Raw genomic sequence first — 15,895 nt, forward strand, 5'->3', positions numbered from 1 at the left:
TGTTATTCTCTCTGTTCTGCAACTTTTTATCTCTACATGAATGGGAAAGTATTATACCCTTAAAGGTCAGGGCCTTGAGAATGGGCTGTGCTGTATATTTCAGGCTATAGGCAACATTCTTAACTGGAAGCAAAAGCAATAGAATACAAAGGTTAAAGCAGAAGAAACAGATCTAATATGGAGTCAGATTTGTTCTTCTCTATTACAGTGGGAAGGGGGTCACACTTTCTTCCTATATGAGGCAAAGCCATTTAAAGCAGGGGCTGCATGGGCCTAAATCATCAACATCTCACGACCCATTGTGCTGCTCTACTTCAGGAAAGGGTAACGAGGTCCCTCTAAGCCCTGGCTGTCCTGCCTTCTAAGTGGTTTGGGGAGTGGAGTAGGTCTTGTTAGGAGTGGGCTGGGAGACAGGGAGACAAAAGAGGAGGGATTCTTATTAGTAAAATGATTAGCAATGATTGGCAGAATTGGGAAAGCCTTGAGGAAGAGCCCCCTTCCTCCTGCGACCCCCTTCCCAGGCCTCATGAGTGCCTGGGAAACTGTCAGGCAAACAATCCCCACCATGTGGTTTGTTCTCACGCTGGGGCTCAGCCTGGACGCCTCTGGGAGCCAGGCCCTCGCGCCTGGGAGGGCGGCCTTGTCCACCCCGATACAGCCCTTTAAGCCCCCTCCTGTGGTCCGGGGAGCTGGGGGCTGACTCCCTGCAGCGTGTGTTTATGGGCTTTGATCCTGCTCTTGGGTCACAGAGAATATAACTGCCACCTCCCCTCTCTGACTGCATGTCCCCCCATGAGGACAGCCCCTTTACCACCACCTCTCCTCATACTCCCCGGCACACAAGCAAGCAGAAATACGCAGTATGTTGGCGGGGGTGTCCGAGTGTCTGGACTGACTTCAACTCAACAGCCCCCATCTATCCCTGGGCAGTATGAACTGGCTACCTGGTCTCCTCACAAGGAAAGCAGGGCATTGGAGGGTTAGTGTGTGCATTTCTGTGTCCCCTGGAATAAGCAGGGATGACCTAATGGTGACCTGTCTTCGACTCTGTCACCCAGAATTCTGCCCGGCCCAGACCCTCCTCCACCAAGACCTCAAAGTCTCCTCAGCCTCCTCATCTCAGCTTCCCCGTCCCTTGTTTCATCCCTTCAGGGTGTGCCCAGACTACCTAGTCTGATAAATGCTCCACAGAGAGGATGTGGCATGTGGGAAGATCCCTGGACCACATGTCAGGAGTCAGGGTCTGAGCGCTTGTTCTGTGTGACCTTGGGAGTTGGGGGTGAGGCACGGAAGCTGTGAGTGGAGGGTTCTTCTTCGAGTTACCTGGGAGGAAGGGAAAGGAGCGTGATACAGCACTAAGGAGGGGGGATGCCGTCAGATGGAGAAGACCTGGGTAGGACAGAGGGAAGGGGAGGAGAGAAGAGAAATAGAAGAGAAGCAGGATGGTGTTGGGGCAGGTCCCAGAGCTGGAGGGTGGGGGGACATAAGGGATGGGAGGGGGGAGGAGGTGAGCCTTGGAGAGGGAAGGACTCCAGCTCCGAGGAGAAAGGGCCAGAGAAGACAGTGGCTGCAAACAGACAATGCTGGGGTTCAGAACTGCATCAGCCTCTGCCTCCAGGTTCCCAGAAAACAAGTGAGAGGAGCCCTGCTGAGAATGGGGAGCTTGAGTGGGGAAGGGGGAAGGTGAGAAGGTGAGGAGGATGAAGAAGGTGGGGACCAAAGAGGGAGACCCTGAGCCACCAGCATAGAACAGTGGTTAAGAGCATGTGCCCTGGAGCCAGCCTAGCTCTAGGTTCAAATCCCACCCTCTGTCCCATCCTACCCATGTGACCCTGGGCAAGGCATTTAACCACTTTCACCATTATTTTTTTTTTGGAAAATTTTTAAAAACTTTATTGGTTAATACCATTAATTTGTTAATCTGTAAAATGGGGATAATAATAGTGAGTATTATATGAAATAATACTTAGCATGGTACCTAAAACCAGTAAATGCTCAATGAATGGAAAGATTGCCAAATATATAGCAAATGTCTTTTGTGTATTTAGTATGTGCCCAACACGAAGCATTTAGCAGTCATGATGCATTTAAGCCTTACAAGTACCCTATGAGATAAGTACTATGATGAGCGCCATTGTATAGAACATTGAGGCACACATCAGCCCAGGCTGACACAACTAGTAAGCAACAGAGCCAGGATTTGAAGCCCCAAGCAGTTAGTATGAAAGTTGAGTGCCACTCTGCCTGCTTGTCACATAAAGGAGGCCAGCGTGTCAGGGGTCTCCCGAGAAACTAGGAGGGGAGGGTGATGGTGTTTACCATAAAGAGGGGCAGAAAATCATTACCCTGAGCCTTGCTCTCTAGTTCCCCTGCCCTTGCCCTAAAACCACTCAGCTTTCATCTTGGGGGTCAAGGGTACAGGCGGAGGAGGAGACAGACTTCGTAAGAGCATGCCTCAGGCTGGTGTTTTCTGTCTGTGGTCCACAGAGCGTGGCTACTGCTTGTGCTGCCGTCACTAAGTGGCTTATTAGATTCAGGTTCCTGGGCACGAGGGCGGAGCAGGACCAGCCCAGGCTGGGGGCAGATCCCACAGCCCTTGGCTTCGTTGTGCTGAGGCCTCCTGACAATCACCTTGATGAGGGTGCAGTTCCCACCTCCATCCCCTTGCCCATCCCACACACCTGCTCTGGGGGTTTTATGGCTGCTCCTGGTACCTCTGCAACTGTCCCTTAGACAATGAGCAGGAAGCAGCTCTTCTCCTTGCATGCCCTAGAGGGCACCCTTTCACCCCTCCCAGGGAGAAGACAACTCGGCCAGGAAGTGGTTTTTTGCTAAGTGTAACCAGAGCAAATGGAAGAAGCCCCAGTGCTCGGGAAAGACGGCACTCAGGTGGGGCAAAGCCAGTGTGAATCGCTATAGCTACTCTCAAACTGGGACTGTGCTTATGAAACATATCACTAATACTGGAATTATATTTTTTTTAAACAGGAATTAAACATGCCACAGACAGGCAGATTCCTGGTCCCCACTGCAGATCCACTGAATCTAAATTTCTGGGGCAGGCCCAGGAATCTGCACTTTGAACAATCTGCTAGACTAATGTGAACTGGGAAAGTGGCAAAGAGGCAACAGAACTCTAGGAAGAATCAGATTACTTTCAAGGACATGACTGTAACTGATGTCACAGAGCGTTGATAAATGAGTCCCTTCCTGTAGTGTTACCAAGTCTTTCCCATTGATTGTTTTATTTAATAGCTCTGTTATCCCCATTTTACAGGTGGGAAACCTGAGGCTCAGAAACCAAAGTCACTCAGCAGGTAAATGGTGAAGCAAGTTTTGAACCCACCCAGCTTTTTTTTTTTTTTTTGAACTCCAAATCCACACTCATAGTTGTTATACCAACCCTTATTTGCTACTTCATCCCAGTCTCGGAATTTTTTTTTTTTTTTTTTTTTTTTGGCTGTGTTGGGTCTTAGTTGCGGCACGTGGGATCTTTCGTTGCAGCGCACAAGTTCTTCCCTGTCGTGTGCAGGCTTCTCTCTAGTTGTGGTGCGCGTGTTTTTCCTCTTCTCTAGTTGTGGCGCAGAGGCTCCAAGGAGCGTGGGCTCTGTAGTTGTGGCGTGCGGGTTCCAGAGCGTTTGTGGTATGGGGGGCTCTAGATGAGGCGCGTGAGCTCAGTAGTTGCCGTGTGCGGGTTGCCCCACAGTATGTGGGATCTTAGTTCCCTGACCAGGGATGGAACCCGCATCCTCTGCATTGTAAGGCAGATTCTTTACCACTGGACCACCAGGGAAGTCCCCCAGCCTCGGAACGTGAAATCAGATAGACCTAACTTAAAATTCTGAAGACAATCCCCGCCTCCCAGAGATGTGGAGGCATTAAAGTTTTTGAAACAACAGCAAGAAGAAGTAACACATATGCTATACCAGGCACTGTTCTAAGTGCTTTGCATGTATTTATTCATTTAATCCTCTCAACAGTTCTATGAGGTAAGTCCTATTTGGCATCACCATCTTATCCATTTTACAGATGAGGAAACTGAGACACAGAGAAGTAGGAGAGCTTGACCAAGATTTCACAGATAGTAAATGTGGAGACAAGATTAAAATTCATGCAATATGGCTCCTAAGTTCCTGCTTTTACCCATTCTGCCTCTCCAGACTGCAGAAAAAGGTTAACTTGGTAAGTTTCCGAGGAATAGATATCAGAGGGCCAGAGAGACAGGCGGGAAGGGGGTGGGAAGGTAGCTGTATGTGTATGTATTATGTATGACTAGTGAAACCACTGGGAAGTGTTTCCTGATGGAAAAGAAAACAGAGCACAGAGACTAGTGGGCAGTCATGTCAGGGATTCTGAGATGGAGTCCATGCAGGAATCTGCAAGTTCCCTAAACCTCTATTTGAAATGCTGTGTGCATTAAAAATGACAAATACACAGAGATAAGGAATACTTATCTTGGATAGGAATATTGAATACTGTAAAAAATGTCAATTCTCCCCAAATTGATCTATAGATTCAATGTAATCACAGTTGAAATTCCAATGGGATTTTTCATGGAACTCAACAAGCTGATTCTGAAATTTGCAGAGAAAAGTTTGCCAAGACACTTCCAAAGAAAAAGAGCTGGAGAGTCTTGCCCCATCAGATGGAAAAGCTTATTATATGGCAAAGTCGTTTGTTTGTTTTCCCAGCTTTGTTGGGGTATAATTCACAAAAAGTTGTATATATTTAAAGTGCACAACGTGATGATTTGATATACATATACATCGTGATATGGTTACCATAATTAAGTTAATTAACACATCCATCACCTCACAGTTACCTTTTGTGTGTGTGCGATAAAATATGTAAGATCTACTCTCTGCAAATTTCAAATATATAATAGAGTGTTGTTAGCTATAGTCACCATGCCGTACTTTAGAGCCCTAGAACTTAGTCACCTTATGACTGAAAGTTTGTACCTGGAAAACAATGTTAATTAAGACAATGTGGTATTGCTTGGACACAGAAAACCGACCAATGGGGCAGAATGAAGAGCCCAGAAACAAACGCAACTGTACAAGAAGACTTGGTTGGTGAGTGAGCATTCTCTGCCAATCAGAGCAGAAAAGATAGAAGTACTTAATGAATGGGCCACAACAGTTTATCAGTGATTCATATGAAAAATAGTGAAGTGGCATCCCTACCTCACACCCTACACAGAATCAACTCCATGTGGATTAACGATATAAATATGAAGGGAAAAACTATCAAAGTTTATAGTTTAGGAAAATATCAGGTAGGGAAGGGTTTCTGAAATAAATACATAATATATTTTAATGCATTGCTGCATTAAAATACATTAAAATGAATAACCTCTATCAAAATCACCATACAGAGAAAAAAGACTTACACAACCAAGACAAGATGTTTGCAACGTAAGTGACAAAGGTTCAGGCCCAGGATATTAAGAACTACTGTGAATCAATAAGAAAAAAACAAGCCAACACAAAATTGCACAGACAACATGTCATCATGTCACAGAAAAAAAGAAACACAAATGACCCACACGTATGTGAAAAGATGGTCCAGGTCATTGGGAGTCAGAGAAATGCATGTTAAAATCACATCTTTTTTTTTGTTTTTTGGCTGCGCCGTGCGGCTTGCAGGATCTTCGTTCCCTGACCAGGGATTGAACCTGGGCCACTGCAGTGGAAGTGCCAAGTCTTAACCACTGGTCCACCAGGGAATTCCCAAAATCACATCTTAAAGATTGGTAGAAAATAAAAGCCAGATAATGCCAAGGGTTGGTGAGGATGTAAAGAAATTGGAAGTGAAGAAATAACACTGTTAGAGTTTCAGCTGGTACCACTTTAGAAAATAGTTTGACATTATTTGATAAAGCTGAACAGACACATCTCTGCACACCAGCACTTCACTAAGTATAGAGCCTAGAGAAACTTGCACATGGGCATAGGAGCTGTCTGTACAAAAGTTTCTAGGCAGCATTGTTCAAAATATTTAAAAAACTAGAAACAATCCAAATGTCCTTCAATAGCTGAATGAATAAACAAATTGTTATAATTCAGACAATAGAATGAATATATACAACAGTGAAAATGAGTGAACTACAGCTAACTCCATCATCACGGATGAATCTCAAAAATATTGTATTCAAGCCAAAGGAGTCACAGAACAGTATCTGTAGTATGATTCCTTTTATATAAAGTTCAAAGAAGGACAAAACTAAACAATATATTGTTAGGAATAGATTCATACGTGACAATACTGTGAAGAAAAACAAAGAAATTAATGAGCTGCTAAATACAGGAAAGTGGTTACCTTGGAGTGGGGGAGAGTAGTAAGAGGAGGGGCACACAGGGGCTCATAGGGTATTGGAGATGGTCTATTTCTTAATCCAAGAGGGTGGGTTCTTGTATGTTCATATTATTGCTACTTAAACTATAAATTGTTCATATATTTTTTATACACTTTTTCTTACGTATGAGAAATTTCACACAAAATTTTAAAATGCTGTGTGTGCGTGCATATTTCTGGGAGAGTCCACATTCATCGGATTATCTAAGGAGTGTCTGGTCTTCTAACAGAGTACACCCGGGCGTGAAGGTTTCTGTGGTCCCATCCTGCTCTGATATTCATTCCCATGATGGACAGAGGCCTTGTGTCAGCCTGATTATGGCTCATCCTGGTCAGCTGACCTCACCCCCCTCTGCCTCGGAGCAGGACATGAACCAGGTGTGAGTCCTCTGTCCCCATAACTCACGTGACCACCTCAGGCCAAAGGATGTATGTGGTGGCTCATGCAGAAGAGGGAGGTCCTCCTCTCCTCCCAGGAGACTGAGTTCCTTTGCCTCAGACATCTCCTTTCCTTTCTCCTTCTGCAGTTCCAGTCCTGACATAACTTCTGTCTGTCTTTCTTCTTCCTACTGTCCCTCCCCATCTTGCTGATGGACTTGGCCCTCACCAGAAAGCCCGAAAGCAGCAGAGCAGGAGTCAGGACCCAGGGTGCTGACTCCCAGACCTGTGCTTTTTCTGCCACCCCACATGCCAGTGCCTCTGTCCGTCCCTTAGAGGGTCACGAGGCTTGGCCGGGCTTGTGTTGGCAAATCCACAAAAGGATGGTTTACTCATTCATCCATCTCACCCGTGGAAGGGCTTCAGATTCTATTCTGAATGAGATGGGAGCCATTGGAGAGAGGGAGGAATAGGGTCTGAACTCGCTTCCAAAAGGTCTTCCTGGTGGCTGTGTAGAGCTTAAACTTCAGGGGGTAAAGGGAGAAGTGAGGGAGGCCATTCAGAGGCTGCCACAGTAATCCAGGTGAGGGATGACATAGCCTGGAACAGGGTGGTGACCTTGGAGGTGTGGAGGTGGGATCTGATTTGGAGCCAACAGAGTTTGCAGTAGGATTGGTTGTGGGAACGTGAGAAAGAGGACTCCAAGGTTTTTGGCCTCTGAGGATCTACAAGGACAAATATGCCATCACCTGGAGTGAGGGAGATGAGGAGAAGCAGGTGTGCATGCAGCTCAGCAAGGGGACATCAAGAATTCTATCTTGGACATGGGAGTTCCAGGTGCCGTTTATTACCCGTGTGGAGATGTCGGTCTGTATTTAGATCCAGGCAGGGGATGTAAATGGTTTTATCCATCGTCAATGATGGATAGACGCTCTTTAATGCCAGTGCCCGGATGTGGTCCCAGGTTGGGTAGGAGCTCCGTAGAGAAGAGTCTAAGGACTGAGTTCCATCTGGGTAGGTTGGAAGCCTCAAGGACACCTGGGGGACTTTAGTGGGAGGTGTCCTGAAGGAGACTGATTTCAACTCCTAAGGGTCTTTTACTGAGGACACTTTTTTGCTATTTGTAAATGCAGTTTAACCTATACCAATGACCAATGACCCAGGGCAGGTCAGTGGCAAGGACATCAGTCTAATGCCCCTGATCAAAAGATGAAAAAAAAAGAAACAGAAAGAAAGAAAGAGAGAGAGAGAGAGAGAGGGACGGAGGGAGGAAGGGAAGGAAGGTGGGAAGGAAGGAACGAAGGAGGAAAGAAGGAAGGGAGGAAATGTACAGGCGAACCTCTCCTCCTCTCTGGCCTTATTTTCCTCATCAGTGCAATGGAGGTGCAGGCTCTGATAGTATCCTCAGGACACTTCCAGGACCGAGCCACTTGGATTCCAAATAACCTCCAGACCAGCCTTTGTGTGTCAGGGTCTTGGTGTCTGCAGGGAGATGGCCAGAGCTGGGCTGACAGCACCAGCCATCACCTTGTGCCCATGGCCTGTGTCACCAAGTGCCGTGGTAAGTGGAAGTGACGCCTCCCCAGGGATCCCGTTAGCGCTGATAATGCTCCAGCCGCCTGCCCACCCACTTGCCCTCAGGCCACCTGGAGGGGCAGGAGGCAGGGCACAGAGAGAAGCCACATGGCCCCATGGCTCTTGGAACTGAGGGGCAGGGAGTCTGGGCCAGAGATGGAGAGAGATGCCTTCCCCTTCAGCACAGCCGCGGGCTGGTATCCTCACTGCTGTCCTCCAGAAGTCTCTGAAACCACAAAGTGGAACCCTCAGGACTTGCTGGCGGCCCCTCCAGTGATGTGCATGTATTGGGGGGGGGGGGGTGTCTCCTTCCATCTCTGTAGCGAACACTTCCACTGCCTCACCAACACCACTCGTCATCCACTATTCCTGCCAACGCAGACCTGACCCACCAGCTTCCTACTGCCCATACCTGGGACTCTGATGGGAGCCTTTTTCTGGCAACAGGAGGTCGCTCAGCCCACACACCAGACAGGCTGGGAATGCTGGGAAGTTAGCACCCTTCCAGGGAAGGCTGAAGGGAGCAGCCTTCATGGATAAATACTCCAGCTTCCTTGCCCGGGGATGGGACAACTCCGAGGCAATGCTGTCTCCCAGAAGTTCCCAGCAGGACTGACCAACAGCTGCCCACAGCCGTAACTGCTTTTTTTTTTTTTTTTTAACATATTTATTGGAGTATAATTGCTCTACAATGGTGTGTTAGTTTCTGCTTTATAACAAGGTGAATCAGCCATACATATACATATATCCCCATATCTCCTCCCTCTTGCGTCTCCCTCCCACCCTCCTTATCCCATCCCTCTAGGTGGTCACAAAGCACCAAGCTGATCTCCCTGTGCTATGTGGCTGCTTCCCACGAGCTATCGATTTTACATTTGCTAGTAACTGCTTTTTAACGTCCCCTCTGTTGGGTTCCTTCCCTTTCTTACCTCCCCACTCCTCTATCAGTGCTTCCCGTATCCCCTCCTAAATAAACTTCTTGAATTCAATTCTTTGTTTCAGGTTCTGTTTCTGGAAGAATCCAACAGAAAAAACCCCAGCCAAAGACACCAAACCCAACCAACAATTGAGATCTCTCCTAGTTCTGTTGTGTACACATTTCTGGAGTGCAAGCTATGTAACAGGATATATCAGGTACTGTCCTTGTCCCTAGTAGGGAAGTCACACAGATAAAGTACTAGGCAAAAATACAAAGCAATATAAAGGAGTTTACTCTCTTGTGGGAGGTGGTTATCGGGGAAGGCTTTACAGTGGAGGTGACATCTGAGGTTTTAAAGGATGAATAGGAGTTCTCCAGGTAGACAAGAGGAAGATGGACAGTCTACTTAAAAATCCAGAAGTGTAAAAAGGCACAAGGTGTCCAAGGACCCATTAATAGTTGAGTATCTCTCATGTTGCTGGAGAATAAAGCACATTTTTGAGATGGTAAAGGAATTTTAAGAAGAATGAGGAGAGAATTGGAATAGCAGGAGATGTGGTTAAATAGGCAGAATCTTGCCTGTACAGCTGAAGGTGTTTTGATATTATCTTGGAAAGATCAGAAGATTTTAAGAAATTATCTTTTTTCTGATTGCATAAGTATCAAATGCTCATTGTAGAAAAGTTGTCAGATAAAGAGAAGTATAAAGAAGAAAATAAAATTACCTCAAATCCAGGGTTAATTAAATCACGTTGATGTGTTGTTGTCTCTCAGAGGAGTTTTATGCAGAAGAGTGAGGTGATCAGATGAGTTTTAGAAAAGGCTCTGGCAGCTGGTGAATATCATGTGGCTGGAAAGATACTGGACACGGGGTGACCAGCGAGGAGGCTGCTGCAGTGGAAGGCGATGGGTGGGCACCCTCTGTGGGGATGCTGCAGCAGTGGGAATGGGGCTTCGTAGCAGGTTTAAAGGTGGGATTCTCAGAACCAGTTGGATGGGACATGGGGTAGAAAACAGGAGGGGAACATGACTCTCAGAGAGATTCTGAGTGTCTCCATCCATAAGCTGGTGGAGGAGACACAGGCTGGGAGCCAGGAGACCTGGGTTCTCATTTCAACTCTGTCACTTCCAACCTGTGAGACTTCACAGCCACAGTTTCCTGACCCCCAGAATGGAAAGATGATTCCATTCCTGCTTTCCTCATAGGCTTATCAAAATGGTCCACGGGTCAGAGGAGATGAACGTCCTTGATGGGCGTGGTTCCAGGCTTTCCTCCTGAAACCTCCTCCTTTCTCTGACCATCGGCCTCCAGAAGGCCAAGGCTGACCCACCACCCCATTATTTTTCCTTTTCTCTTCTCTCTGCATCCTTCACAGAGGACATCTGTCATGCTGGTCACCCTGCTGAAAATGCTCTAAACACCCTCATACACCACCATTAATTCATTCACCTTACATAACTGATGCCCTAGTATGTTCCAGATATTAGGAATATGGTAGTGTATAGGACAGCCAAGGTCCCTGCCCTCATGGAGCTCATAAGCCACCAAGAGGAGACATATAATAGATAAACAAATCTTAAAAGTTGGATAGTGATGTAATGAAAGGAATAAAACAGGATGATAGGGTGATGTGATAGAGAGTGGACATACACTTTCAATTTGAGTGGTCAGGAAGGGACCACCAAACTGAGACCTGAACAACTCAGGCAGAGGAAACAGCAAGTGTAAAGGTCCTGAGGTGGGTTTGAGCTTGGAATGTTTAAACAAAAGAAAGGTCGGTGTGCCTGGGCTTATTCAAACTCCTACCTATCCTGCTTAAGTGTTGTCACCTCTGTGAGGCCTTCTTGGATCACCACCCCGCCCCTTACTCGCTAATTCAGCTGCGCCCAATTTCCACACCCTTGTGGTCACAACTAATTCTGACCACGCTGATTTGTGATCAACTCTTTACACACTGGACTGAGAGCTCCTTGAAGCCAGGGACTATCTCCATAGCTCCACCAGCCAGCACGCTTCAGGCATATAGCAGGTGATCAGCATCTACTGATGAATGAATAAATTAACCAATAGGTAAACGAATGAATGAATATCAGGTCCAAATGGCTCACTCCTTTACTTGTTTAAGCGTCGCCTTCCCAAATTCCCTGGTCACACTGCAACTGCACCCTCCCCCCACACAGCACTCCCTATCCCCTCATAGTACAGATCACCTTCTGATATACTATATAATAATGTGTTTACTTGTTATGTTTCTTGTTTTCCCCTGACTCCCCCTGACAGATTGTAAACACCATCATGTCAAGGATTTTTTTTTTTTTTAAAGGGATTTTTGACTGAGTTGTCCACTAATGTATCTCAAGAGCCTAGAACAGTGCCTGGCACATAAAAGGCATATGTAGGAACACGTGAGCAAAGGGGTGCATGAATGGGTGAATAAATGAATGAATAGCGACTCTAAGCCTCATACAACAGGGGTCACAACCTCAAATCCCTTGCTAGCCTGCCCATAACAAACAGATGAAGGAGTAAGTGCCCAGTTGTGACCTTTCAATTCGAGCCAGCTAAACAAAACCCACCCAATGGCCTGCAGGCCCTCAGTGTGCCTTCCTAGGCATTGAACAGAATATTCCCATTTTGTTGGTGGAGAAACTCCGGCCAGGTAGTTTAAGTGGCCTGCGGCGGATGACAGAGCTGGTACTGAACCGTCATTGATCTCCCCAGTCCTTTCCCCGTCCCCTCTCAAACGCGACTCAGATCCTAGTTCTGAGAATCTCGCTCTCTTCCCGTAGTCAGAGGTCAGAGCCTGGTGCCCCCAGGAGCTGAGTCTGGTGTCCCAGTGCGTGCTGGAACGGGAATGGGCGCCCGGGTCCCGTGAGTCGGCGGGAGCGGGACTCCCGCCGTCCCCCGAGTCCGCGCCGCGCTCCCGCCCCTGCCCATCCCCGGCCGCGCTGTCAGTCTCCATTAGCGCTAACAGGCTCCAGACAGAGCGGGCCCGGCACTGGGTTAATGCAATCGGCGCGTTACCTGGGGCGCAGGCTACATTACCAGCCCGGCCCCCACCCGGCACGGTCAGAACCAGCCAGCCTGCGCCCCGCCGGCCGCCCCGCGCTTTCAGCGCTCCTCGGGCCGCGCCCGAGCGCCACGCGGCGGATCCCAGCCCCAGCCCGCGCCCCACAGCCTGGCGAGGAGAGGCGAGGCGAGGCGAGGCGGGCCCGGAGCAGGCAAGGCAGGGCGCACGGCAGCAGGGATCCCGTCGCCGCGGAACACGTGAGTGCGCCCTGCGCGCGGAACCGAGCTAGGTGTGCCGGGGAGGCCCAGGTTGGGATGCGCAGAGCTAGGGTGCCAGCGAGTTTGAAGTGCAGAGGTAATAAGTGTCCGGGGAGACTCCTGGGGCTCTCGGACGTGGCTCAGACCCGAGCCGAGGGTAGGGGGCAGCCAGCTGCACCCGGCCGGGTCACCGCCTTGGGAAACCTCTGCCTGGACGTGTCCAAACTCCGCCGTTTGGGGACAAGAGAGAGCGGGTGAATGAGGGAAGAGCTGCGGGGTGCCTAGCAGGATCCCTAGGGCGGCAGGGGCGGTCTCCACCTCGAAGTGCCGTCCCTGTCGGGCGCCCCACTACTCTGCTTCCAAATTTTTCCAACAGACGCGCGCCCTTTTCTAGGAACCTTGCGTCCGCTCAGCGCGCGCCGACCACAGTATCCCAACGCTCCCGGGAGGCCTTGGGAGGCGCAGGCAGGGTGGAAGGGCCCAGTGACCGCGTCTTTTCCTTTGATTCCAGCAGAGCCTCGGCGTGGTCCCAGTATCACCGACTCCCCTCTCGCCAGCCGCACCCATGCTTCTGGCGCGGATGAACCCGCAGGTGCAGCCTGAGAACAGCGGGGCGGGCCCGGGGTCGGAGCAGCCCCAGCGGAAGCGCAAAGCTGCAGAACTCTTGGTGGTGAAAGAGCGCAACGGCGTCCAGTGCCTCCTGGCGTCCCGCGACGGCGACGAGCAGCCCCGGGAAACCTGGGGCAAGAAAATCGACTTCCTGCTGTCGGTGGTCGGCTTCGCCGTAGACCTGGCCAACGTGTGGCGCTTCCCCTATCTCTGCTACAAGAACGGCGGAGGTGAGCCCCCTGACGGGCTGGGGGTTTGTACTTGGGAGGCTACCTAAAGTCCACAGCGGTGGCCGGGAGAGGAGCTAGGATACACACGGGAGGAGAAGAGGAGGCAGAAGGGCAAGTCTGGGACGCAGGAAGGGACTGGATAGGGCTCACGGAAAAAGGAGTCCCCTGTGGAACAGGGAAATCGAGGCATGACTTTGGACAGTGATAGGCGCATGCGTGGAAGGACCAGGTTGGGTGAGGAACTCTGACCTTTTGATGGTCCGCAGGAAGGGAGGTGGAGATCTGGAGAGCTCTTGACTGGGCGCCAAAAGTGCCCACGGTGACCCTAACTCCAGCACTCCAAGTTTGATAAAGGACTTGGGAACCCTGAAGGCACTTGGGAGGCCCTGCTCCCTTGGGGACGGAAACCCTGGAACAGAGACGCATAAAGAGAAGCTAGTGGCAGAGAGAACTCCACTCTCAGCTTGGTGGTCCTTTGGCTGGAGGGACCAGAGCACACAGCCTAGGCGGGATTGCATCAGTGGGTACCAAGAACCGGCCTGGTCCTTGAGACAGGAGGCCTGGGTGATTGGGATGAAGCCTCTACCTCCCGGGGTTCCGGCCACGTTGCAGGGTGGAGTGGGAGGAGGGCCTGGAGGAGACCCTAGTCCAGCAACCAGGCTCTCTCCCCCTCCCCCTGCTGGGTGACCAATTACTGTCTGCCCTGGGATGAGAGCCTAGAAATCAACTGTAGCCTACTCAGGGGGCAGAGTCCTGGGGGAAGCAGCCCAGGGGGCAGGATACTGGGGCCTAAAGCCCGAACTCCTTCCTGAGAGCTTTTGCCCAAACCACCCCAGACCTGCCCCCTTTGCTGGAATGAGCTCAGGAGTACCCTGTAGAGAGCCTGGGAAAATGACCCAGAGGAAGAAGTCGGCAAAGGGGGGGGCCACCAGCAACTGAAACACTTTTCTATCCACTGGGCCATCTGCCTGGCAGGGGCTCTGGCTCAGGACTCCAGGGGGTCAGAGGGAGGTAGGGTGAGGGTTTGGAGTTGGAGGGAAAGCTCATGACCTTGTTCCATAGGGTCTGGGACCCTGCTGATTGCTTCAGTGTGTACCCTGGACCCTTGCTTTGGGTGAGGAATGGAAAACAGATGATCCAGAGGTGAAACTTTCCCTCGTTTGACTGGGCAGCTTCTCAAGAGTTTCTGGTCAGGTTTAAGCATTCTGGCCCTTTGGACTCAAGGAGGGAGGAACTGCAGATTCTCTGTATTTTTAGCAGACAGGGAGATGAGGAATGAAGGACAGACTAAGAGAACCTAGGACACTCTGTCTAGCATGTCCTCCATGACTGTCCGAGGCTGCGTGTCCCTAGACAGCAGAAGGTTCTATCATTAATCCGCAATATTTATTGGGTTCCTCTTGGCATGAGGTACAGTGCTAGGCTCTGCAGGGGTCACCTAGATGTATTAACCACCACTTCTGCCTGCCAGGAGCTCTAGTCATCTAAGGGCTTCATTGTCATGCGCTACACATCATTTCCATTGTTATAAGTATTTGTTGAAACTAAAAGCACCCCAGATGGCCAATTGAACACGTCAGCTAGATGGATATTCTGGGGCTTTCACTGACACTGTCCGCTCACTTGGCCACCGCCACCAACTGAGAGTGCCTGCTGTATGCAAGGTAGTCTCTACCAGGCGCCCAGGGCACCAAACACAGCACATTTGTCACACGTTCCAATTTTTAGGTGAAGTTGGCCAGAAGCTCCCTCTCCTAGGCTTGCTAGCCCTGCACATCACCCATCCTGAGTTGTTGAGCGATTTGTCTCTTTGTGGGTCTGTCTTCCAAACAGACTGGGGCACATTGAGCGCAGAGACTGTGGCTTTTTCATGCCTGTATTTCTGATGCCCAAGATAAGGGCTAGATCCTGGCAATGTGGTAGAAGGTGCCCGACAAACTTCTGTTGAATGAAAAAAATGAATGAAATGGTTCCAGCCCTCAGAGACCTAATGCCTACCCAGGAACAGCAGAACCCCCGCCTCCACCGGCAGGAACTAACAAAGTGAGGGAGCCTGTGCTGGTGGGAGGCGGGGTCGGCACCTAGAGATCAGAAGCCCTGGCTGTGGAGTCCTGGGTCCCAGCTTCTAGCTGTGTGACATTGGGCAACTCTCCAAGCCTCCGTTTCCTCATCTGTCAAATGGAAACAATGGTGTTCAACTCAGAGGGTTGTTGTGAGGACTCAACGTGATAATGCTGTGGAGGGCCTGGCATGAAGTACGGCCTTAGTAAAGATAGCTGCCGCCTCTTATTCACATCCTTGGGATGATGCGTGAGATGGATGGGAGAGGTGTCGTGCTCTAAAGGCCTGAGTAGAGGCTGCTTAGGAAAGACTCGGAGGAAGTGAGCTGTGTGGTTGGAACTCAGCTCCTTGGGACGGATGGAGCACGGACAAGCCTGGGGAAGGGAGCAGGTCTACTAGTTGTGCAAGAATGCAGGAGGGATCGTCTCTGAGATTAGGAGTGCAGACTGGCTGAAGGGCAAGCCGGGAGAGATAAGGGTGGAGAGGCAAGTTGGGGCC

General features: G+C 49.8%; 1 protein-coding gene across 8 annotated transcripts in view; it reads left to right on the plus strand.

Annotated features, from left to right (window-relative positions):
• Positions 1-3,256: 3,256 nt before the first annotated feature.
• Positions 3,257-15,895, plus strand: part of SLC6A2 (solute carrier family 6 member 2) — a 49,483-nt gene continuing 36,844 nt past the window's right edge. For 2 of the 8 annotated variants that reach the window (XM_059905324.1, XM_059905318.1), the window contains exons 1-4: positions 3,257-3,317; positions 4,030-4,182; positions 9,313-9,444; positions 13,009-13,336. In XM_059905324.1, coding sequence (XP_059761307.1) covers positions 4,030-4,182; positions 9,313-9,444; positions 13,009-13,336 — 613 coding nt within the window. In that variant the 5' untranslated portion in view covers positions 3,257-3,317. Of the gene's footprint in view, positions 3,318-4,029; positions 4,183-5,008; positions 5,076-8,036; positions 8,297-9,312; positions 9,445-12,006; positions 12,498-13,008; positions 13,337-15,895 lie in introns of those variants that run through there. The other 6 variants (XM_059905325.1, XM_059905319.1, XM_059905322.1 and 3 more) reach the window with 5 other exon arrangements.

This window comes from Balaenoptera ricei, chromosome 19, assembly GCF_028023285.1.
Source record: "Balaenoptera ricei isolate mBalRic1 chromosome 19, mBalRic1.hap2, whole genome shotgun sequence".
Classification (NCBI taxonomy): domain Eukaryota; kingdom Metazoa; phylum Chordata; class Mammalia; order Artiodactyla; family Balaenopteridae; genus Balaenoptera; species Balaenoptera ricei.